The sequence below is a fragment of the Phyllobates terribilis genome, unplaced genomic scaffold, assembly GCF_046119375.1.
Source record: "Phyllobates terribilis strain yellow unplaced genomic scaffold, ASM4611937v1 Scaffold_98__1_contigs__length_5973952, whole genome shotgun sequence".
Lineage (NCBI taxonomy): Eukaryota > Metazoa > Chordata > Amphibia > Anura > Dendrobatidae > Phyllobates > Phyllobates terribilis.
This window is the reverse complement of record NW_027362858.1, coordinates 3,839,446-3,863,038: the sequence shown is the minus strand read 5'-3', so window position 1 is coordinate 3,863,038 and position 23,593 is coordinate 3,839,446. Positions and strand designations below refer to the sequence as shown.

The 23,593-nt window shown below is 44.8% G+C and overlaps 3 protein-coding genes across 7 annotated transcripts in view; all 3 read left to right on the top strand.

Annotated features, from left to right (window-relative positions):
- The window catches only part of LOC141198608 (uncharacterized), a 540,563-nt gene that overhangs the window by 215,688 nt on the left and 301,282 nt on the right, over window positions 1-23,593 (top strand). The window lies entirely within an intron of this gene.
- Window positions 3,137-23,593, top strand: part of LOC141198618 (uncharacterized) — a 216,215-nt gene continuing 195,758 nt past the window's right edge. The window contains exon 1 of the mRNA XM_073663053.1: window positions 3,137-3,201. The gene's annotated coding sequence lies outside the window, so the exon portion shown is untranslated. The remainder of the gene's footprint in view (window positions 3,202-23,593) is intronic.
- On the top strand, window positions 13,954-21,862 carry LOC141198621 (uncharacterized). 2 transcript variants are annotated; one of them, XM_073663058.1, is made up of 8 exons: window positions 13,954-14,220; window positions 14,316-14,386; window positions 15,778-15,927; window positions 16,057-16,161; window positions 16,245-16,368; window positions 16,452-16,549; window positions 16,746-16,836; window positions 19,129-21,862. In XM_073663058.1, exons 3-8 carry the CDS (start codon window positions 15,820-15,822, stop codon window positions 20,286-20,288), a joined length of 1,686 nt encoding a protein of 561 aa, XP_073519159.1. In that variant the 5' UTR covers window positions 13,954-14,220; window positions 14,316-14,386; window positions 15,778-15,819; the 3' UTR covers window positions 20,289-21,862. The 2 variants fall into 2 exon arrangements, with proteins under 2 accessions (XP_073519159.1, XP_073519160.1); XM_073663059.1 differs by having other exon boundaries at window positions 13,954-14,386.

The window sequence follows — 23,593 nt, the reverse complement described above, 5'->3', positions numbered from 1 at the left end:
TTACAGCAAAGGATTCTCTACAAAGTATTAAACATGAACATTTTATTTATGGTAACGTTCATTTGTCCAATTACTTTTGAGCTCCTGAAATGAGGAGGCTTTGTAGAAAAATGATTGCAGTAACTAAATGTTTAACAAGATATATTTGTTCAACCCCTTTAATTAAACCTGAAAGTCTCCACTTTAATTGCATCTCAGTTGTTTCATTTTAAATCCAGATTAGTGGCCTGCAGAGCTGAAATCACAAAGATTCACTGTCCAAATATTTCTGGACCTAACTGTATTCATATATTTACACTATATGGACAAATATTGCATCTCTTGCCCCCAAAATAAACCCAAAATGTTCTCCTGCCCCTTTTCCTAACTCACAATCCCAAAATAGACAAGGACATTCGGAGTTGCCAATCCTCCCTCTTGTAGACTTCAGGAGATAAAGCATCTTCAGCCTCGGCTCTTTACTTCTCCTACAACCAACATGGGGAGAAAACGAAACACTTTTTTTTAACCAGTTATTTTTTATTCTAGTTTTTTTTTTATGAAGGGGAATTACAAAAAAATGTCCCCAATCCCCTTTCCCTTCTCCCAATCCATAATGCTGGGGTAAGATTATCTCTCCAGAGACCCCTGTACAGGAATATTAGGGCTCCAGCGACATCACATCTATTATACAGAGAATAGCGCTATCTCCATAGCTCTGTACACAAGGACATAGAGATCAGACAAGGTCCTCATATTCAGGCAGCTTCTATTTTACTCCAACCCTCTTTATAAGAACAAGATCAGAGTCTCATTATACCGAGCAGAGAAGCTCCAGGGACAAAGACCCCGTCTGCTCCTAACACGCCGGGGGTCCGGAGTATCCAGCCACGGGGCCCGGATTCTCTCATTTGTGGCCCCAGCGTTTCTTGTAGAATAAATCCCTTTCTCATCCAGTCCTGTAGTAATGACTTTGTTATCAGGTTTTGTAGGAGGGTTCGTCTGACTCCATCTTATGTCATCAATATCTGTGCGAGAAACAAGAGACGTCCGAGCGCAGTTTTACCGAGTGTCCAGTGTCAGTTCTTCTACAGTCTGATAAAGAGCCGCGGTGTCTCGACCGAACCTGTATACAGCATACACACGGCTCCGTACACACACGGCTCCGCTCCGTACACACACGACTCTGTACACAAACGTCTCCACTCTGTACACCTCATACACGTGCAGCTCCGTAAACCTCGTACACACGTGGCTCCGCTCCATACAAAGATGACTCCACTATGTAGATACATGGCTCTGGTCTGTATACAAACCGCTCTGTACACACGGCTCCAATCTCTGTACACGTACGGCTAAGCTCCGTAAACAGTGTACACACGCGGCTCCGCTCCGTACACCTCGTACACGCGCGGCTCCGCTCCGTACACGCGCGGCTCCGCTCCGTACACCTCGTACACGCGCGGCTCCGCTCCGTACACCTAGTACACGCGCGGCTCCGCTCTGTACGCCTCGTACACACGCGGCTCCGCTCCGTACACCTCGTACACACGCGGCTCCGCTCCGTACGCCTCGTACACGCGAGGCTCCGCTCCGTACACCTCGTACACGCGCGGCTCCGCTCCGTACACCTCGTACACGCACGGCTCCGCTCCGTACACCTCGTACACGCGCGGCTCCCCTCCGTACACCTCGTACACACGCGGCTCCGCTCCGTACACCTCGTACACACGCGGCTCCGCTCCGTACACCTCGTACACACGCGACTCCGCTCCGTACACCTCGTACACACGCGGCTCCGCTCCGTACACCTCGTACACACGCGGCTCCGCTCCGTACACCTCGTACACACGCGGCTGTGCTCCGTACACCTCGTACACACGCGGCTCTGCTCCGTACACACGCGGCTCCGCTCCGTACACCTCGTACACACGCGGCTCCGCTCCGTACACCTCGTACACACGCGGCTCCGCTCCGTACACCTCGTACACACGCGGCTCCGCTCCGTACACCTCGTACACGCGCGGCTCCGCTCCGTACACCTCGTACACGCGCGGATCCGCTCCGTACACCTCGTACACACGCGGCTCCGCTCCGCACACCTCGTACACGCGCGGCTCCGCTCCGTACACCTCGTACACACACGGCTCCGCTCCGTACACCTCGTACACACGCGGCTCCGCTCCGTACACCTCGTACATACGCGGCTCTGCTCCGTACACCTCGTACACACGCGGCTCCGCTCCGTACACCTCGTACACGCGCGGCTCTGCTCCGTACACCTCGTACACGCGCGGCTCTGCTCCGTACACCTCGTACACACGCGGCTCTGCTCCGTACACCTCGTACACGCGCGGCTCTGCTCCGTACACCTCGTACACGCGCGGCTCTGCTCCGTACACCTCGTACACGCGCGGCTCTGCTCCGTACACCTCGTACACGCGCGGCTCTGCTCCGTACCCCTCGTACACGTGCGGCTCCGCTCCGTACACCTCGTACACACGCGGCTCCGCTCCGTACACCTCGTACACACGCGGCTCCGCTCCGTACCCCTCGTACACGTGCGGCTCCGCTCCGTACACCTCGTACACACGCGGCTCCGCTCCGTACACCTCGTACACACGCGGCTCCGCTCCGTACACCTCGTACACACGCGGCTCTGCTCCGTACACCTCGTACACACACGGCTCTGCTCCGTACACCTCGTACACACGCGGCTCTGCTCCGTACACCTCGTACACACGCGGCTCTGCTCCGTACACCTCGTACACACGCGGCTCCGCTCCGTACACCTCGTACACACGCGGCTCCGCTCCGTACACCTCGTACACACGCGGCTCTGCTCCGTACACCTCGTACACACACGGCTCTGCTCCGTACACCTCGTACACACGCGGCTCTGCTCCGTACACCTCGTACACACGCGGCTCTGCTCCGTACACCTCGTACACACGCGGCTCTGCTCCGTACACCTCGTACACACGCGGCTCTGCTCCGTACACCTAGTACACACGCGGCTCTGCTACATCTACACTGTAAACCCCTCCTGACCCCACACATAAACTTCAGCTCATCCAGCACCATGACAACCAGCACAGCAGAGTCCTGCATCCACTGAGGCCCCTGATCATGTGACCCCTGACTCCTCCCCTCCTGTGACCTCATCACAGCTCCTGTGCGCACAGAGCAGCCATATATGTGGTGGCGGCTCTGCAGGTGGAGGTATGTGGAGACCCCCCATTACTGGGCGCAGGGGGCATTAACCCCTTCAGCACGTTGACTCTTTTGGGGTCTTGTGTTGCCCCTTTATAAGAATCATAAGGTTTTTGTTCTGTTTCCTGTAATAGATACATACGACCCAACTATGGAGACAGGAAGGGAGGAAACGTATTGTTCTCATAGTACAGGACCCCTTTACTGGCCCCACAGTGTAATGCCCCCATTATGCCCCTTATGCAGGATGTATGATGCCCCCCACAGTGTAATGCCCCCATTATGCCCCTTATACAGTATGTGTGATGCCCCCACACAGTGTAATGCCCCCATTATGCCCCTTATACAGGATGTATGATGCCCCCACACAGTGTAATGCCCCCATTATGCCCCTTATACAGGATGTATGATGCCCCCCACAGTGTAATGCCCCCATTATGCCCCTTATGCAGGATGTATGATGCCCCCCCCACAGTGTAATGCCCGCATTATGCCCCTTATACAGGATGTATGATGCCCCCACAGTGTAATGCCCCCATTATGCCCCTTATACAGGATGTATGATGCCCCCACAGTGTAATGCCCCCATTATGCCCCTTATGCAGTATGTATGATGCCCCCATTATGCCCCTTATACAGGATGTATGATGCCCCCACAGTGTAATGCCCCCATTATGCCCCTTATACAGGATGTATGATGCCCCACACAGTGTAATGCCCCCATTATGCCCCTTATGCAGTATGTATGATGCCCCCACAGTGTAATGCCCCTTATGCAGGATGTATGCTGCCCCACACAGTGTAATGCCCCCATTATGCCCCTTATACAGGATGTATGATGCCCCCCACAGTGTAATGCCCCCATTATGCCCCTTATGCAGGATGTATGATGCCGCCCCCCACAGTGTAATGCCCCCATTATGCCCCTTATGCAGGATGTATGATGCCCCCCCCACAGTGTAATGCCCGCATTATGCCCCTTATACAGTATGTATGATGCCCCCACACAGTGTAATGCCCCCATTATGCCCCTTATACAGGATGTATGATGCCCCCACACAGTGTAATGCCCCCATTATGCCCCTTATACAGGATGTATGATGCCCCCACAGAGTGTAATGCCCCCATTATGCCCCTTATGCCGGATGTATGATGCCCCCCACACAGTGTAATGCCCCCATTATGCCCCTTATACAGGATGTATGATGCCCCCACAGTGTAATGCCCCCATTATGCCCCTTATACAGGATGTATGATGCCCCCACAGTGTAATGCCCCCATTATGCCCCTTATGCAGTATGTATGATGCCCCCACAGTGTAATGCCCCCATTATGCCCCTTATACAGGGTGTATGATGCCCCCACAGTGTAATGCCCCCATTATGCCCCTTATACAGTATGTATGATGCCCCACACAGTGTAATGCCCCCATTATGCCCCTTATGCAGTATGTATGATGCCCCCACAGTGTAATGCCCCTTATGCAGGATGTATGCTGCCCCACACAGTGTAATGCCCCCATTATGCCCCTTATGCAAGATGTATGATGCCCCCACAGTGTAATGCCCCCATTATGCCCCTTATGCAGGATATATGATGCCCCCCACAGTGTAATGCCCCTTATGCAGGATATATGATGCCCCCCACAGTGTAATGCCCCCATTATGCCCCTTATGCAGGATGTATGATGCCCCCACAGTGTAATGCCCCTATTATGCCCCTTATGCAGGATGTATGATGCCCCCCACAGTGTAATGCCCCCATTATGTCCCTTATGCAGGATGTATGATGCCCCTTATGCAGGATGTATGATGCCCCCACACAGTGTAATGCCCCCATTATGTCCCTTATGCAGTATGTATGATGCCCCCACACAGTGTAATGCCCCCATTATGCCCCTTATGCAGGATGTATGATGGCCCCACACAGTGTAATGCCCCCATTATGTCCCTTATGCAGTATGTATGATGCCCCCACACAGTGTAATGCCCCTTATGCAGGATGTGTGATGCCCCCACACAGTGTAATGCCCCCATTATGCCCCTTATGCAGGATGTATGATGCCCCACACAGTGTAATGCCCCCATTATGCCCCTTATGCAGGATGTATGATGCCCCCCACACAGTGTAATGCCCCTATTATGCCCCTTATGCAGGATATATGATGCCCAAACACAGTGTAATGCCCCTATTACACCCCTTATGCAGTATGTATGATGCCCCCACACAGTGTAATACCCCCATTATGTCCCTTATGCAGTATGCATGATGCCCTTACACAGTGTAATGCCCCCATTATGCCCCTTATGCAGTAGGTATGATGCCCCCACACAGTGTAATGCCCCCATTATGCTCCCTATGCAGTATGTATGATGCCCCCACACAGTGTAATGCCCCTATATTACCCCTTATGCAGTATGTATGATGCCCCCACACAGTGTAATGCCCCCATTATGTCCCTTATGCAGTATGTATGATGCCCCCACACAGTGTAATGCCCCTATTATACCCCTTATGCAGTATGTATGATGCCCCCACACAGTGTAATGCCCCCATTATGTCCCTTATTCTTTATGCATGATGCCCCCACACAGTGTAATGTTCCCTCAGTACCGACTGAGGTCCTGCACTTGGAATGATTCCTCTGGAAAATGGTTTTCCCTCTGCCTGCTCCCCTCCATGTAGACCCTCGAGCATGTATACATACATGTAGGGGAGCAGGCCTTACTAGATATTGAGGCTTTGTACAGTAATATACCGCATGAGGATGGTATTAGAGGAGTAAGACGTTTCTTGAAATCAAGATCAATAGAGTGTAGCAGACCTAATGTCTTCATGGAAGATCTTCTAAAATTCACTCTTAGGCTGCGTGCACACGATGCGTTTTTCATGCGTTTATGCTGCGGAATTTCCGCAGCGGAAACGCATCAAAAACGCATGGTAATCCGCACCCCATGGTCCCCAGTGGCATTCCGCAATGTCAATGCACATGCTGCTGATTTTTCCGCAGCGTTTCTGCAGCGCAAATAAATCCGCAGCATGTTCATTAATTTTGCGGAAGCGCCGCCATTGACTTGCATTGAGACGCATAGAATCCATGTCTGTACATTTCTACAAGCGAATTCTATGCGTCTCTATGTGCGGATGGTACCCAGGTCTGGAGGATAGAAGACTCTCATCCAGACCTGGGTACCATTGTACCTGTAAAAAAAGAATAAAATAAAAAATAAAGTTTATATTCACCTGTCCGGCGGCTTCTCTCTGCTTGCCGGCAGCGCTTCTCCTTCCAGGACCTGAGATGACGTCACGGTCATGTGACCGCAGACTGTCTCGCGATGTGCCGGCAACCTGGAAGAAGCCAGGACGAGCGCGACAGCACACGCCGGGGCATCGGGGGTGAGTATAGCTTTATTTTTTTTATTTTTACAGTCACACTGTATAAATCCATGCCTTTTGCATGGATTTATACAGTGTGACCTAGTTGTCAAGCACTTTCCCAGTGATGCTATCGCCTGGAAAGTGCTTGTCAGTCCGCATGCGGAAACACATGCGTTAACGCATGTGAATCCGCATGTATTCTGCAGGAAAAACGCATGCACAATCTGCATGCGTTTTTTCTGCCAGGGAGATGCAGAAATGCTGCAGAAATTTTCTGCTTCATTTCTGCATCGTGGGCACATAGCCTTACTCATAACTTCTTTCTTTTTGACAGGAAATACTTCCACCAGCTCAGGGGTAGTGCGATGTGGAGCCCCTGTGTCCCCTCGTATGATAACCTCTTCCTGGGCTGGTGGGAGGAAACCACAATATTCAGGGATGATCATAAGTGGTGGCATCCATATATTTGGGTACAGTATAGATATATTGACCACATTTTTATCATCTGGTCGGGGACGAGTGAACAATTTTTTTTTAATTTTTCAGGGAGCTCTACACCAATAGCGATGGCCTTAGATTTACATCTGAGTTTAATTATTACCAGTTGCCTTTCTTGGATGTACTAATCTAGAAATAACGGGATGGGACCCTAGGGACACTCAACTACCATAAACCTACTAACACTAATAAACTATTGAAATGGGATAGCCACCACCCCATCCCACTGAAAAAGGCAATACCCAATGGCCAATTTTTACAGTTGAGAAGGAACTGTTCTAATGTCACAGATTTTAATATACAGACAATAGACATGAACACCAGATTCAGGGAAAAAGGTACCCACAGTACATTTTGGATTCCGCACGATCGTTTACAGAAAAACAGGAGAGACAAACATTCCTCCATACCTAACCAAGAGACCAAGAAAAAGATGGGATAACACTGGTAATAGGAACTGAGTAACCGTATCTTTAATATCCTCAGAAAACACTAGGATGTACTTGTGGCCGACCCGGACCTGAGGGTGCTGTGGGATCTACTCCCACAATAACTTTCAGAATTGGTCAGTCAATTAGGGACCATTTAGTGCATAGTGTCTATAAAAAACCAAGGGGACATGGCTAGATAGAAGAATCTTTGGTTTCTTCAGATGTGGAGAATGTTTTTTCTGTAATTGGATGAGACATATAAATCTTGTTCCTCCACTGGTAAAACCATTGTTCAGAGGGATTATTCCAACTGTAAAACCTCGGGACTTGTATATATGGCCACATGCACCTGCCCCTAGATTATGTAGGCAAGGTCAAGAGGGAATCTAGGAGTAAGGTGGGGTAGCATCTGGGCGATATATGCCATGGTCACGACACCCCATTAGCGAGGCACATGAACAGTGTACATCGAGGTGAAGCCGGAGACATCTCCTTTTGTATTATTGAGGTGGTTAAACCCAATGTGAGAGGAGGTGATCACAATAGATGTATCCTCAAAAAGGAAAGTGAGTGGATTTCCAGATTGGATTCACTAGACCCTAAGGGACTGAATGAGCAAATTTCCTATGCTTGTTTGTGTGAATACAACCCCATTTTGGGTTACATTTTTGGATTTTATACTCTATTCATTGCTACTCTCATTGTTCATTCATTGTTCCCTGTAAATAGGGTTCACATATTGTTTTACTTCATGAAGAGATCTGAGCTTCTATATCAGAATTATTTCTTATCAGTTATATCCCATATATACTATTTACACTGTGTGCAGAATTATTAGGCAAATGAGTATTTTGATCACATGATACTTTTTATACATGTTGTCCTACTCCAAGCTGCATAGGCTTGAGAGACAACTACCAATTAAGTAAATCTGGTGATGTGCATCTCTGTAATGAGGAGGGGTGTTGACTAATGACATCAACACCCTATATAAGGTGTGCTTAATTATTAGGCAACTTCCTTTCTTTTGGCAAAATGGGTCAGAAGAGAGATTTGACGGGCTCTGAAAAGTCCAAAATTGTGAGATGTCTTGCAGAGGGATGCAGCAGTCTTGAAATTTCCAAACGTTTGAAGCGTGATCAACGAACAATCAAGCGTTTCATGGCAAATAGCCAACAGGGTCCCAAGAAGCGTGTTGGCCAAGAAAGGCGCAAAATAACTGCCCATGAATTGAGGAAAATCAAGCGTGAAGCTGCCAAGATGCCATTCGCCACCAGTTTTGCCATATTTCAGAGCTGCAACGTTACTGGAGTATCGAAAAGCTCAAGGTATTCGATACTAAGGGACATGGCCAAGGTAAGGAAGGCTGAAAAACGACCACCTTTGAACAAGAAACATAAGATAAAACGTCAAGAATGGGCCAAGAAATATCTTAAGACTGATTTTTCAAAGGTTTTATGAACTGATGAAATGAGAGTGACTCTTGATGGGCCAAATGGATGGGCCAGAGGCTGGATCAGTAAAGGGCAGAGAGCTCCACTCCGACTCAGACCCCAGCAAGGTGTAGGTGGGGTAATGGTATGGGCTGGTATCATCAAAGATGAACTTGTGGGACCTTTTCAGGTTGAGGATGGAGTGAAGCTCAACTCCCAGACCTACTGCCAGTTTCTGGAAGACAACTTCTTCAAGCAGTGGTACAGGAAGAAGTCGGTATCGTTCAAGAAAAACATGATTTTCATGCAGGACAATGCTCCATCACATGCATCCAACTACTCCACAGCGTGGCTGGCCAGTAAAGGTCTAAAAGAAGAAAAAATAATGACATGGCCCCCTTGTTCACCTGATCTGAACCCCATAGAGAACCTGTGGTCCATCATAAAATGTGAGATCTACAGGGAGGGAAAACAGTACACCTCTCGGAACAGTGTCTGGGAGGCTGTGGTGGCTGCTGCACGCAATGTTGATTGAAAACAGATCAAGCAACTGACAGAATCTATGGATGGAAGGCTGTTGAGTGTCATCATAAAGAAAGGTGGCTATATTGATCACTAATTTTTGGGGGTTTTGTTTTTGCATGTCAGAAATGTTTATTTCTAAATTTTGTGCACTGATATTGGTTTCCCTGGTGAAAATAAACAAGTGAGATGGGATTATATTTGGTTTTTATTAAGTTGCCTAATAATTCTGCACAGTAATAGTTAACTGCACAAACAAATATCCTCCTAAGATAGCCAAATCTAAAAAAAACCCACTCCAACTTCCAAAAATATTAAGCTTGGATATTTATAAGTCTTTTGGGTTGATTGAGAACATAGTTGTTGATCAATAATAAAAATAATCCTCGAAAATACAACTTGCCTAATAATTCTGCATGCAGTGTAGTAACTAACAAGTGTGGTGATCCTTGTTTATCTCTAATTATGCAATAGGGGTCAAATTTGACCATTTAGGAATATACTGTGGGCCATCATCCCATATTTTTTGTAGTGACAAAGTAGATCTACATGACTATTGCATGATGGGAGGATGTGCAATACTTGTGTATAATCTCCCATGAAGCTAATCTCAGAGACAGGACTTTTCTATATTGGAATGCAATCCAAATTCATTATGCGCTTCAGCGTGCAACTCATACTTATGGACATTCGCAGTCTCAGAATGATCCTAGATGTGCTCCGGCGTGTAACACAACTACGGGCATACGCAGTCCCGGGTACTACTGGCACGGTAGGAATCAGTTTATCTGGCTTTTCAGTGTAAAGCGCGTCACTTCCGGACATGCACACTAGGGGATGGACATTATCGGACCTCTAGCTCATGAGAAGTAGCGCAAGCGCAGTACATTATTGTAGACAGACTCCATTCTATATACAGTGAGTACGGAAAGTATTCAGACCCCTTTAAATTTTTCTCACCCTTTGTTTCATTGCAACCATTTAATAAATTCTAAAAAGTTAATTTTTTTTTTCTCATTAAAGTACACTCTGCACCCCATCTTGACTGAAAAAAAACAGAAATGTAGAACGCTTTGCAAATTTATTAAAGAAAAACTGAAATATCACATGGTCATAAGTATTCAGACCCTTTGCTCAGTATTGAGTAGAAGCACCCTTTTGAGCTAGTACAGCCATGAGTCTTCTTGGGATTGATGCAACAAGTTTTTGACACCTGGATTTGGGGATCCTCTGCAATTCTTCCTTGCAGATCCTCTCCAGTTCCGTCAGGTTGGATGGTGAACATGGGTGGACAGCCATTTTCAGGTCTCTCCAGAGATGCTCAATTGGGTTTAGGTCAGGGCTCTGGCTGGGCCAGTCAAGAATGGTCATAGAGTTGTTATGAAGCCACTCCTTTGTTATTTTAGCTGTGTGCTTAGGGTCATTGTCTTGTTGGAAGGTGAACCTTCGGCCAAGTCTGAGGTCCAGAGCACTCTGGAAGAGGTTTTCATCCAGGATATCTCTGTACTTGGCCGCATTCATGTTTCTTTCAATTGCAACCAGTCGTCCTGTCCCTGCAGCTGATAAACACCCCCATAGCATGATGCTGTCACCACCATGTTTCACTGTTGGGATTGTATTGGGCAGGTGATGAGCAGTGCCTAGTTTTCTCCACACATACCGCTTAGAATTATCACCAGAAAGTTCTATCTTCATCTCATCAGACCAGAGTATCTTATTTCTCATAGTTTGGGAGAACTTCATGTGTTTTAGAGCAAACTCTATGCGGGCTTTCATATGTCTTGCACTGAGGAGAGGCTTCCGTTGGGCCACTCTGCCATAAAGGCCCGACTGGTGGAGAGCTGCAGTGATAGTTGACTTTGTGGAAATTTCTCCCATCTCCCTACTGCATCTCTGGAGCTCAGCCACAGTGATTTTGGGGTTATTCTTTACCTCTCTCACCAAGGCTCTTCTCCAGCGATTGCTCAGTTTGGCTGAACGGCCAGGTCTAGGAAGACTTCTGATGGTCCCAAACTTCTTCCATTTAATGATTATGGAGGCCACTGTAAACCTTGAGTAATGCAGAAATTCTTTTGTAACCTTGGCCGGATCTGTGCCTTGCCACAATTCTGTCTCTGAGCTCCTTGGACAGTTCCTTTTGAGCTCATGATTCTCATTTGGTCTGACATGCACTGTGATCTGTGAGGTCTTATATAGACAGGTGTGTGCCTTTCCAAATCAAGTCCTATCAGTTCAATTAAACACAGTTGGACTCCAATGAAGGAGTAGAACCATCTCAAGGAAGATCACAAGGAAATGGACAGCATGTGACTTAAATATGATTGTCTGTGCAAAGGGTCTGAATACTTATGACCATGTGATATTTCAGTTTTTCTTTGTTAATAAATTTTAAAAAAAATCTACATTTGTTTTTTTCAGTCAAGAAGGGGTGCAAAGTGTATATTAATGAGAAAAAAAATGAACTTTTTAGAATTTACCAAATGGCTGCAATGAAACAAAGAGTGAAAAATTTAAAGGGGTCTGAATACTTTCCATACCCACTGTAAAGCGGTGCTGCACGTAGTGGCTTAGAGGAATGCGGTGTCCACCGCTAGTTCCTGGTGGTGCTGTGTGCGTTGTTAGGGGCAGGATGGTATCTAAAGGCGGGGGGCGGGAATAGTGAGGGCGGCTGACCAATCGCCGCCAATCCCACAGGGCTGTGTAGTGTGAACTCCGGAAGTGCACGTGTGACGTCACCGGAAGTGACTCACTGCTCCCAGGAAGCTGTGCGTTCAACAGGCCAGTGTAAATGCGTTTCAGTGAGCCGGAAGTTTGAGGGAGAGAGAACGTGCGTTCCACCAGTATAGAGCATAAGACCCCATGGGCATGAGCCAGAGCCTTTGATGGAGTGGTGAAGGATCCAGGAGAGGGGACAAGAATGTGCCAGAGAGGAATAATCTTCAATAAAGGAGACAATATATGAGTAGGATATGGAGATCAAAACATGTATATTATTGACCTATTCAAATTGAAGACCACATTTCCAAGCGTAAAATACATTTCAACATAGGGTCACATAAGATCCCTGGGTGACAAGTTTCTTTATACCAATTGTCCAATGAGAACCAAACTCCAAATATAAAAAAACCTTATAGAAAGGCAGTAGGTCATAGTCCCTATTAAGGCTTTTCGGTGAAAAGCACCGTGATGGGTACCAATGTGGCCCCCCCCATATGCAAATTGCTTCATGTCATCTTTCGAGAATCAGGTAGTCTACTCTAATCCGCTTTTTCAAGAACATTCCATTCTCTGGGAACGTTTCATAGATGACATCTTTTGCATATGAGAGGGTCCCTTAGAATCCTTAGAGGTTTTTCTCCACACTTAACTCCGCATAGCCAGATTTGAGCTTCACCATGACATATGATTCAAGCAGTGTTAGTTTCCAAGGATCAAGGATACACAGGGCCACCTAACAACTGACCTCTATTCCAAGCCCACCGATCGCAATGGCCTATTACACTTTTCTAACAATCATCCAAGGTCGTTGAAGAAATCTATACCTACATCACAATTTCAGAGGGTCAAACAGATAGTGTCCAGTGACACTATCCGCAATCAGAGGTTACAAGAAATGATGACCAAATTCATTGAACGAGGCTATCCACCTAACTTCTTGCATCCCCAGGCGTCGAATTCCAGAACTGATCGTCCAAACACTAAGGACAGAATCCCCTTCGTTCACACGTTCCACCCCTTCGCCTACATCTTACATAAAACCATTAGGAAACACTAGAACATCTTACAAACCAGCTATCCCACGATCCCTGCGTTCCAACAACCCCCTTCCTACCGTGTTTTAAGAGAGCAACCAATATTAGAGACTCTCTGGTATGTGCCGATTTGGGCACAGCGCACCAATGTCCTAAACAACGGTTCTTCCAGAATCCCAAAATGGATTCAAAGCACAAGTCCACAATTCTGTGCAAAAACCTAATGTTACCCATTCCCCAACACTTTAGCACGGCAGGACATAGTATTTCTCAATTCAAATACCAGGTATTGGAACAAGTTTTGACACCACGTCGGAGGGGGCGACCAAGTGAGCCTTCTCAAACGTAGAGAAGCCTTCTGGATTCATGAATTACAGTCCTTAGAGCCGAAAGACCTTAATAGGGACTGTGACCTACTGGCTTTTTATATAAGGTTTTTTTATGTTTGGAGTTTGGTTCTCAATGAACAATTGGTATAGAGAAACTTGTCATCCAGGGATCTTATGTGACCCCATGTTGAAATGTATTTTACGTTTTTAAATGTGGTCTTCAATTTGAATAGGTCAATAATATACATGTTTTGATCTCCATATCCTACTCAAATATTGTCTCCTTTATTGCAGATTATTCCTCTCTGGACACTCTTGGCCCCTCTCCTGGATCCTTCTCAACTCCAACAAAGGCTGTGGCTCATGCCCATTGGGGGCTCTATATTGGTGTAACGCACTTTCTCTCTCCCTGGCACTCAAACTTCCAGCTCACTGGAACGCGTTTACACCGGCCTGTGGAACGCACAGCTTCCTGGGAGCAGCGTGTCACTTCCGGAGTTCACACTACACAGCACTGCGGGATTGGCCGCGATTGGTCAGCCGCCCTCACTATTCCCGCCCCCCACCTTTAGAAACCATCCTACCCCTGAAAACGCGCACAGTACCAGGAACTAGCGGTGGACACCGCGTTCCTCTAAGCCACTACGTGCAGTACCAACTTATAACCAGGTACTAGAGGTCACAGGTATGCTACGTCCAGCTCTATTCTGTGTATCTCTGCCTCCACAGTCCTTCTCAGCTGATAACTGTGAGTCTGCCACTCTCTGCTCTTTTCTGCAGACCCAAGCAACCAGTGTCACTATATCTCCACACTTTTGAATTCCTACCTTTGAATACCATCCAGCAGTCTAGTAGGTGTCAGCTCGCTTCAATTTTTATATATACTTGCTCTATACTATGATGTTGTATCCGTATTAATGGGGTTTGATGAAATATTATGCACTGTTTGACAGCATGTTTATTGTTCAGGTTAAACAAGAGATATTATCATGTTATTGCGCAATGATCCATTTGTATATGCTTTTTTAATTTTATTATTTATTATTATTCTTCTATTTATTGTTTTGTTCTTTGTGCTATTTCCAACAGTTACTGATGAAGGTCAGATCGACCTAAACGCTAACTTTTGTTTTTGGACTGCATTAAAAAAATTGAACCATTGAATGCCGAGGTTATTCTCCATTCCAGTGTCAGAAAATGCGACGAGAATTAGCTTTATGGAAGATGAGTCTATGAGAAACGTATTCGGCTGCGTGCCCACGTTGCGTATTACAGGCGTATATGCTGCGGAATTTCCGCAGCGTAACCGCTTGTAAAACGCATGTATATCCGCACCCCATGGTCCCCAATGGCATTCCGCAATGTCAATGCCCATGCTGCGGATTTTTCCGCAGCGTATATGCTGCGGTCAAAAATCCGCAGCATGTTCGTTAATTTTGCGGAAGCGCAGCGGAATCAATGTGCGGATGGTACCCAAGTCTGGATGAGAGGAGACTCTCATCCAGACCTGGGTACCAAAGAACCTGTAAAAAAAAGAAAAAATAAAGTTTATACTTATCTTCTGATGTCTTCCCGGTGTTTTCCCGCCGTCGCGCTGTTGTGTGAAGGACCTGCCACGTCATTGAGTCATGTGACCCATCACATGACTCAATGACGTCACCGCAGGTCCTGCACACAACAGCATGAGCCGCTCAAGACTCCGGACGGGGCAGAGAATGCATCGGAAAGTGAGTATAAACTTTATTTTTTTTATTTTTTACCATTCTGATTCTTTTTTTTTTAACTATTACTTGGTCACACTATATAAATCCATGCCGGTTGCATGGATTTATATAGTGTGAACAAGTTGTCAAGCACTTTTCCAAGTGATGCTTAAATCACTTGGAGAAGTGCTTGATAACCCGCATGCGGAAATGCATGCAAAGACGCCTCACAAACGCTTCTACCTGGCGGGAAAACCGCATGTAAAATCCGCATGCGATTTTCCCGCCTGGGAGAAGCGTAAAAAATATGCTTCAGTTCCGCAACGTGGGCACTTAGCCTTCAGCTGCCGACTCCGAGGAAGAAACTGCTTGTTGTCTGTGGCCTAAAATATAAAGGTTTTATTACTAGATGTAAAGTAAAAAACTAAATGATGTGAAATAATAAATCTCCTTATATGTTTCCTCTCATTATCTCCAATAGTTGTATTATTACACAGGATTTTTATGATGTTCCATCAACTTATCTTCTTCTCATTCAGGTCTCTACAATATCGGATCCTCTCAGTGAAGATCTTCTATATATGAACATTTTCCTGATTTACTCATCAAAGATGGATATGGATAGAGACAAGATGGCGGAGAGGATATTACACCTCACCCTAGAGATCCTCTTCCGGCTTACTGGAGAGGTGAGAGATTCTGATGACGTCACATTACATCATTCTTATCTATGGGAATAACAGATGGACAGAACTGGAGAGGTGAGGACTCTGGAAATGTCTGTAGTGAGATTTATTAATGTGTCTCTCCATAACCAGAGATTAATCACGGGACCTCCACCTCACCCCCTGATACATGAGGACATCAGTGACCAGAAGATCCTAGAACTCACCTACAAGATGATTGAGCTGCTGACTGGAGAGGTGACACTGCTGGGAATGCTGGGACATTATACAGTAACGCTATGGAGGGATCGAGGGGATGATGGTATCATTGTATGTGTCAGGTTCCTATAAGGTGTCAGGATGTCGCCGTCTATTTTTCCATGGAGGAGTGGGAGTATTTAGAAGGACACAAAGATCTGTACAGGGACTTCATGATGGAAGTTCCCCAGCCCCTCACATCACCAGGTAATAGACAGGACTAAATACACATGGCCTATAATTGTCTATATGTAAAGAATGAATTCAGACCCTGTATGTGTTTCCTCCAGATCTATCCAGTAAGAAGACAACACCAGAGAGATGTCTCCGTCCTCTTCTTCCACAGGACTGTAAACAAGAAGATCCCAATGTTCCTCAGGATCATCAGGTAGATGAAGAGAAGGTGTCATGAGATCTCCCCTATGATATGTAGACTGCTGTGAAGGTCTTGTATTCAGTCTTGTTTTATCCACCATTATTATGTTTTATATTTGTGTAATGAGAACGGTGGAGATGGCAGGATTAGAGCTGATCATAGATGTGACTTCTCCATCTGTCTTTGACTTTTATAATATTTGTTTCAGGGTGAAGATCTGACCCATATTAATACTACAGAGACATATGTGAGGGGTGATGAGCGGTGTAAAGAGGAGATTCCTACATATGACTACCCAGGTGAGTAGTAACCACTAAATGCACAGAAGTCACAGATTCTTCTCAGTCACTGGCTGTGGCTGCTTTATCAGTGGTGTAGTCCGGCTGTATCACAATTTTGTGAGCACCATTTTGCCTCTAGACCACAACATTCTCCTCCGTCTGAAAATGTTCAGATTACTTTGGGAAATTATGAAAGCCCTTTTCTATAGAATTTACAACCCGGAGGATCCACCTGCCCCCTGAGATTAGATGATGCTGACCATTACTTGCCCAGATCTGTAAACTACAAAGCCTAATGACAGCGTACGTAGAATGTGCTGACAAGTTAGAAAATCACTTGAAGAAAAATATTATGATGGTCCTGTAAGAGAAAGCGGAGGGTAATGATGCTGTTGGCTTCCTAGAACCCTGATATCTCTCCTTTCTGTGCCGCTGAATGTCCTCATATGGTCCCTACAAGACCAGGTCCAGTCTTTCTGGCCAAACTTCACTTTTATGATCGACATTAAATTTGCAGTGAGGGACAAGTGTGAATTTCTGTACAATAACAGCAGAGTTTCCCTTTATCCTGACTGTTCAATTTATTTTAAAACCGACTAACTTCAAACAGGATTGTGATAAACTACATAAAACATTACACCTGTGCCATGATATATCTCTAAGCTGTGCGTGGCTGATGGCTGTAATATACATTTATTCACGCCTGCAGGAGATGTGTTGGCTCCAGCCCTGGTTTCATGGATTCACTCCACGTCATAAATTCCATTATGTTTTCATCCTAAGAAATTCAGATTACTGCACAATCTCTCCTGAAATGGGGGCGCTAATACTTTCTCTACTCTTCTGGTCAGGATTTATAGTAGCTCCAATGGTCCACCATAAATAAGTGCCACTCCAGTTTAGTGTTGGATTTCTCCCTTCATACATACGTTGTTGTTGGGGATGTTACATGTTTTATATTCTTTCTTTTTTTTTACAGGTTCATTCTCTATGATAGTTTCATTGTAGTGGGATTGGCTTTCCTCATTTATGTGACTCTGTAACTCCTTGGTAGTCTTTCAAAAAGGTCTCCATTACCTCTTCCAAATGCCCGAGATCTAAATTTAAGACGCCTCATCTCTGCACTATTATAAAAAGTTCTCTTTGAACGTCTAATATTTCTTCTTGAAACTAATCTGACAGAAAATATTGTCCCTTACTATAGTTTAGATTGCCAAGAGTCCCCGAGCCCCATACTTTAATTACTCCCATTACCAGCGCTGCCTGCAGAATGAATAAGGCGGCTCCTGGTGACAGAAACAGATTCACAGGATCAGATCCCAGAGGAGATGGGACCCACCATTTGCAGAAGCCCTAATATGACAAAATGTCAGAAAACCAGGGCAGTAGAATTCCCCATAAAGTGACTTCATTTTGGAAATTACAACTCTCAGTGAATTAATCTATAGGAGTAGTGACTATTTTGACTACACAGGCACTTTCCGAAAATTAGTCCTGGATGTTGGGGAGTAAAAATTACAGATTGGCCATTTTATTATCCAACACATAGTGCCCAGATTGTGCTCCAGGAGACACACACCTTAAATTAAGTGGGCTCTTCTCACTATAGTAATGCCAAATACATAGATGCTAAATGTGTTTTGGGCGCACTGCAAGGCTCAGAAGCGAGGGGGAGATCTGACTTCGGAAAAGCAGATATTGCTGGATTGGATTATGGAAGCCATGCTGATTATCAAGAGCCTTTGAGCCACTAATAATGTGGGAACCTCTGTTTTTCCATTGACAGATGATGGACCTGAGTGGGGGCTTGTTTTTTGTGGGATGAGTAGAAGTTTTTATTTGTATCATTTTTCCCTACATAACATTGTTTGATGGCTGCTTATTCCATATTTTGGAGGCAGAATGAACAGTTGGACACCACGCTCTACTGGTTAATCCTATGAGGTTTTCTATTAGACTGTGAACTGTCATTCTGTCAATAACTTCCCATTTCTACAGACATTTTAAGCACAATTAACACAAGAATCCCATAGAAAAATAAATAAAGATTGCATACCACTTCTTAATCAATCTAAACAAACACAAATCTAAAAAATAGAGGAATATTTAAAATATTTTTAATCCTCTATTTTTTAGATTTGTGTCTCATAAAATAGATTTTTAAACTTGAGCATATATTTCTTCATTTCCCTGGATTAGCATGTAGCCCAGTGATCTGTTTGTTTAGACATTTTAAGTAGAAATGTTCAAAAATATAAATTTCAAGGATATTTTATTCAAAATTAATAATTGTTTTTTTTTTCTTGGCAGATGATTGTGCCAGAAGATCAGAGGGACAGGAGATTTTTAAATCTGATGATCTTGAGATCCCACAGGATACAATTGAAGTGAATGCCATTACTCCAGATATACCCTCATCCCTTCACAGCAGACATCAATCATCTGATCCTATGAAACAGGTCCTGTCTTCTGATTCATTACCGACTACTAAGGAAAATCAAAGTGACAAAATAAGCATTAAAAAACGAACTGCTCCTAAAGCAAAGAAGACATTTTCAGGTTCAGAATATGGAAATATTTTTACCCTCTCAAAGTCTATTCTTAAACATCAAAAATTACACACAGCGGACAATAGATTTTCTTGTTCCATATGTGGGAGATGTTTTAACCAGAAATCAGATTTTAATATACACCAGAGAACTCACACAGGGGAGAAGCCTTTTTCATGTTCAGAATGTGGGAAATGTTTCAACCGGAAAGCACGTCTTAATATCCACCAGAGAACCCACACAGGAGAGAAGCCTTTTTCATGTTCAGAATGTGGGTTATGTTTCAACCAGAAAGCACATCTTAATAACCACCAGAGAACCCACACAGGGGAGAAGCCTTTTTCCTGTTCAGAATGTGGGAAATGTTTTAACCAGAGATCAGATTTGATTAATCACCAGAGAATTCACACAGGGGTGAAGCCTTTTTCATGTTCAGAATGTGGGAAATGTTTTAACCAGAAATCACATCTTGTTAAACACCAGAGAACTCACACAGGGGAGAAGCCTTTTTCATGTTCAGAATGTGGGAAATGTTTTAAACAGAAATCGCATCTTATCCTACACCAGAGAAGTCACACAGGGGATAAGCCTTTTTCATGCTCAGAATGTGGGAAATGTTTTAACCAGAGATCAGGTTTGATTAATCACCAGAGAATTCACACAGGGGAGAAGCCTTTTTCATGTTCAGAATGTGGGAAATGTTTTAACCATAAATCACATCTTGTTAAACACCAGAGAACTCACACAGGGGAGAAGCCTTTTTCATGTTCAGAATGTGGGAAATGTTTTATACAGCAATCAAATCTTATCAACCATCACAGAACTCACACAGGGGAGAAGCCTTTTTCATGTTCAGAATGTGGGAAATGTTTTAACTATAAATCAACTTTGGTTAAGCACCAGAGAACCCACACAGAGTAGAAGCCTTTTTCCTATTCTTTTTTTTTCAATTCAATAAATTTGAGATTTTTTTCATTGGTTTCTTTTTGACAAATCAAGAAACCAGTACATACAATAATAAAATAACATACAGTGCCTACAAGTAGTATTCAACCCCCTGCAGAATTAGCTGGTTTGATAAGATGCAAATAAGTTAGAGCCTTCAAACTGCAAACGAGAGTAGGTTTTATGAACAGAAGCATAAATCTTACAAACCAAAAAGTTATGTTGCTCAGCTGAATTTTATTAAATTTTAAACATAAAAGTGTGGGTCAATTATTATTCAACCCCTATGTTTAATATTTTGTGGAATAACCCTTGTTTGCAATTACAGCTAATAATCGTCTTTTATAAGACCTGATCAGGCCGGCACAGGTCTGTGGAGTTATCTTGGCCCACTCCTCCATGCAGATCTTCTCCAAGTTATCTAGGTTCTTTGGGTGTCTCATGTGGACTTTATTCTTGAGCTCCTTCCACAAGTTTTCAATTGGGTTAAGGTCAGGAGACTGACTAGGCCACTCCAACACCTTAACTTTTTCCCTCTTGAACCAGGCCTTGGTTTTCTTGGCTGTGTGCTTTGGGTCGTTGTCTTGTTGGAAGATGAAATTACGACCCATCTTAAGATCCTTGATGGAGGAGCGGAGGTTCTTGGCCAAAATCTTCAGGTAGGCCATGCTATCCATCTTCCCATGGATGCGGACCAGATGGCCAGGCCCCTTGGCAGAGAAACAGCCCCACAGCATGATGCTGCCACCACCATGCTTGACTGTAGGGATGGTATTCTTGGGGTCGTATGCAGTGCCATCCAGTCTCCAAACGTCACGTGTGTGGTTGGCACCAAAGATCTCGATCTTGGTCTCATCAGACCATAGAACCTTGAACCAGTCTGTCTCAGAGTCCTCCAAACGATCATGAGCAAACTGTAGACGAGCCTTGACATGACGCTTTGAAAGTAAAGGTACCTTACGGGCTCGTCTGGAACGGAGACCATTGCGGTGGAGTACGTTACTTATGGTATTGACTGAAACCAATGTCCCCACTGCCATGACATCTTCCCGGAGCTCCTTCCTTGTTGTCTTTGGGTTAGCCTTGACTCTTCGGACAAGCCTGGCCTCGGCACGGGAGGACACTTCCAAAGGCTGTCCAGGCCGTGGAAGGCTAACAGTAGTTCCATAAGCCTTCCACTTACGGATGATGCTCCCAACAGTGGAAACAGGTAGGCCCAACTCCTTGGAAAGGGTTTTGTACCCCTTGCCAGCCTTGTGACCCTCCACGATTTTGTCTTTGATGGCCTTGGAATGCTCCTTTGTCTTTCCCATGTTGACCATGTCTGAGTGCTGTTCACAAGTTTGGGGAGGGTCTTAAATAGTCAGAAAAGGCTGGCAAAAGAGATCTTTAATCCACACATGTGAAGCTCATTATTCTTGGTGCCTGAACTACTTCTTAATACTTTAGGGGGACCAAACAGAATTCTTGTGGTTTGAGGGGTTGAATAATAAATGACACTCTGAATTAACTTTTAACGTTTTAAAAACAAACAAAAAACAAAAACAAAAGTTGCTGCAGTGCATTTCCCACTTCCAGGCTGATCTACAGTACAAATGTCACAATGCCAAGTTAATTCCGCATGTGTCAACCAGCTAAATCTGCAGGGGGTTGAATACTACTTGTAGGCACTGTACCATAAGGATGACATACATGCATCTCTCCTGTATATCCTTTCAGCTTGCCTATTACCATCTGATAACTTGCAGTTACTATATCTTACAATTAACATTCCACATTCTTGAAATTTCTTATATAACCATAATATTGTAATAAACATTATAATCCTATACACATATAGGTGTGCTATATTACCAATGTCACATGTTAAGGAATTCCAATACACATTACAATGAAACATTAGACCTCGCCAATACCACCTTCCCCCATAAGTCATTGTCTCTCCAACAATAACCCCCTTGATGGCATTCCAGGTGTATCCAACCAAAAGCCCCATATTTTCTCAAATGTATTCATTGAATTTAATTTTTTACATAACACTTTTTCTAATCTGATAATATTATTTATCCTATTTTTGAGTTCACTCATTTCTGGAGGTGAGGGGTTAATCCATTTGGATGCAATATGTTTCCTAGCTTGAAATAAAATATGTGAAATCCCTTTTGAAATTAGGTCAAATTTCATATCATCTTCTAATATACCTAATAGGCATTTTTTGGGTCTGGTTGAATATCTATTTTATATACCCTCTGTATAATAGACAGAACTCCTTTCCAGTATTTACCTAACTCCCGGCATTCCCATAGCGTATGTAATAGGCCCGCATCATCCATTTTACGTCTTGGACATTCAGCAGCAGTCCGGTATCCTATGTTACATAGGAAATATCAGACCCCTAGATTCCTATGTATTAATTAGTGTTGAGCCACCCCCCTAGTGTTCGGGTTCGGTTCGTCGAACACCGGGATGTTTGTGGAACTGTTCGTCGAACACTGTCGAGCACCGTTAAAACCAATGGCAGGCAAATAAACATACATAGAAAACACCTTCAAAGGTGTCCAAAAGCTGACAAACTGCTCAGAAGACACTCTCTTTAAAAAAGCCGGCCGGCAATTCAGCATCGGTACCCGACAATTTAGAACAGAAAGAATAGAGCATCACACATAGATTAGATAGATAGAAACATGTCAGTCACATATATAAGAAGTACAGTGATAGTGTTGATTACTGTACTTGTCATTTAGTGTTAAAATAAAGTCTCTAGTGGAGGTTAAGCAGACGGTTGGGGCAGATGTTTGAAGCCTGGGAAGGGGGTAATACACACGGAGCTTCCCAGGCTACTAATATCAGCCCCCAGCTGAATACCTAGCCTTTACTAGCTATTAAAATGGGGGACCCCCAAAAAAATGACGTGGGGTCCCCCCTATTTTAATAGCTAACAAAGGCTAGGCAGACAGCTGGGGGCTGATATTAATAGCCCAGGAAGGGTGCCATGAATATTGGCCCCCTCCCAGGCTAGAAACACCAGCCGTCAGCCGCCCCAGAAATGGCGCATCCATAGGCAGCTGGTGGTTGGGGGCAGCCCGTTCCTGCCTGCTGTACCTGGCTGGACACAAAAATAGGGCGAAGCCCCACGTCAATTTTTTTTTTTATTATTTCATGAAATTGACGTGGGGCTTCGCCCTATTTTTGTATGCAGCAGGTAGGAACGGACTGCCCCCAACCACCAGCTGCCTATTTTTACCTGGCCGGACACAACAATATAGGGAAGCCCTTTTTTT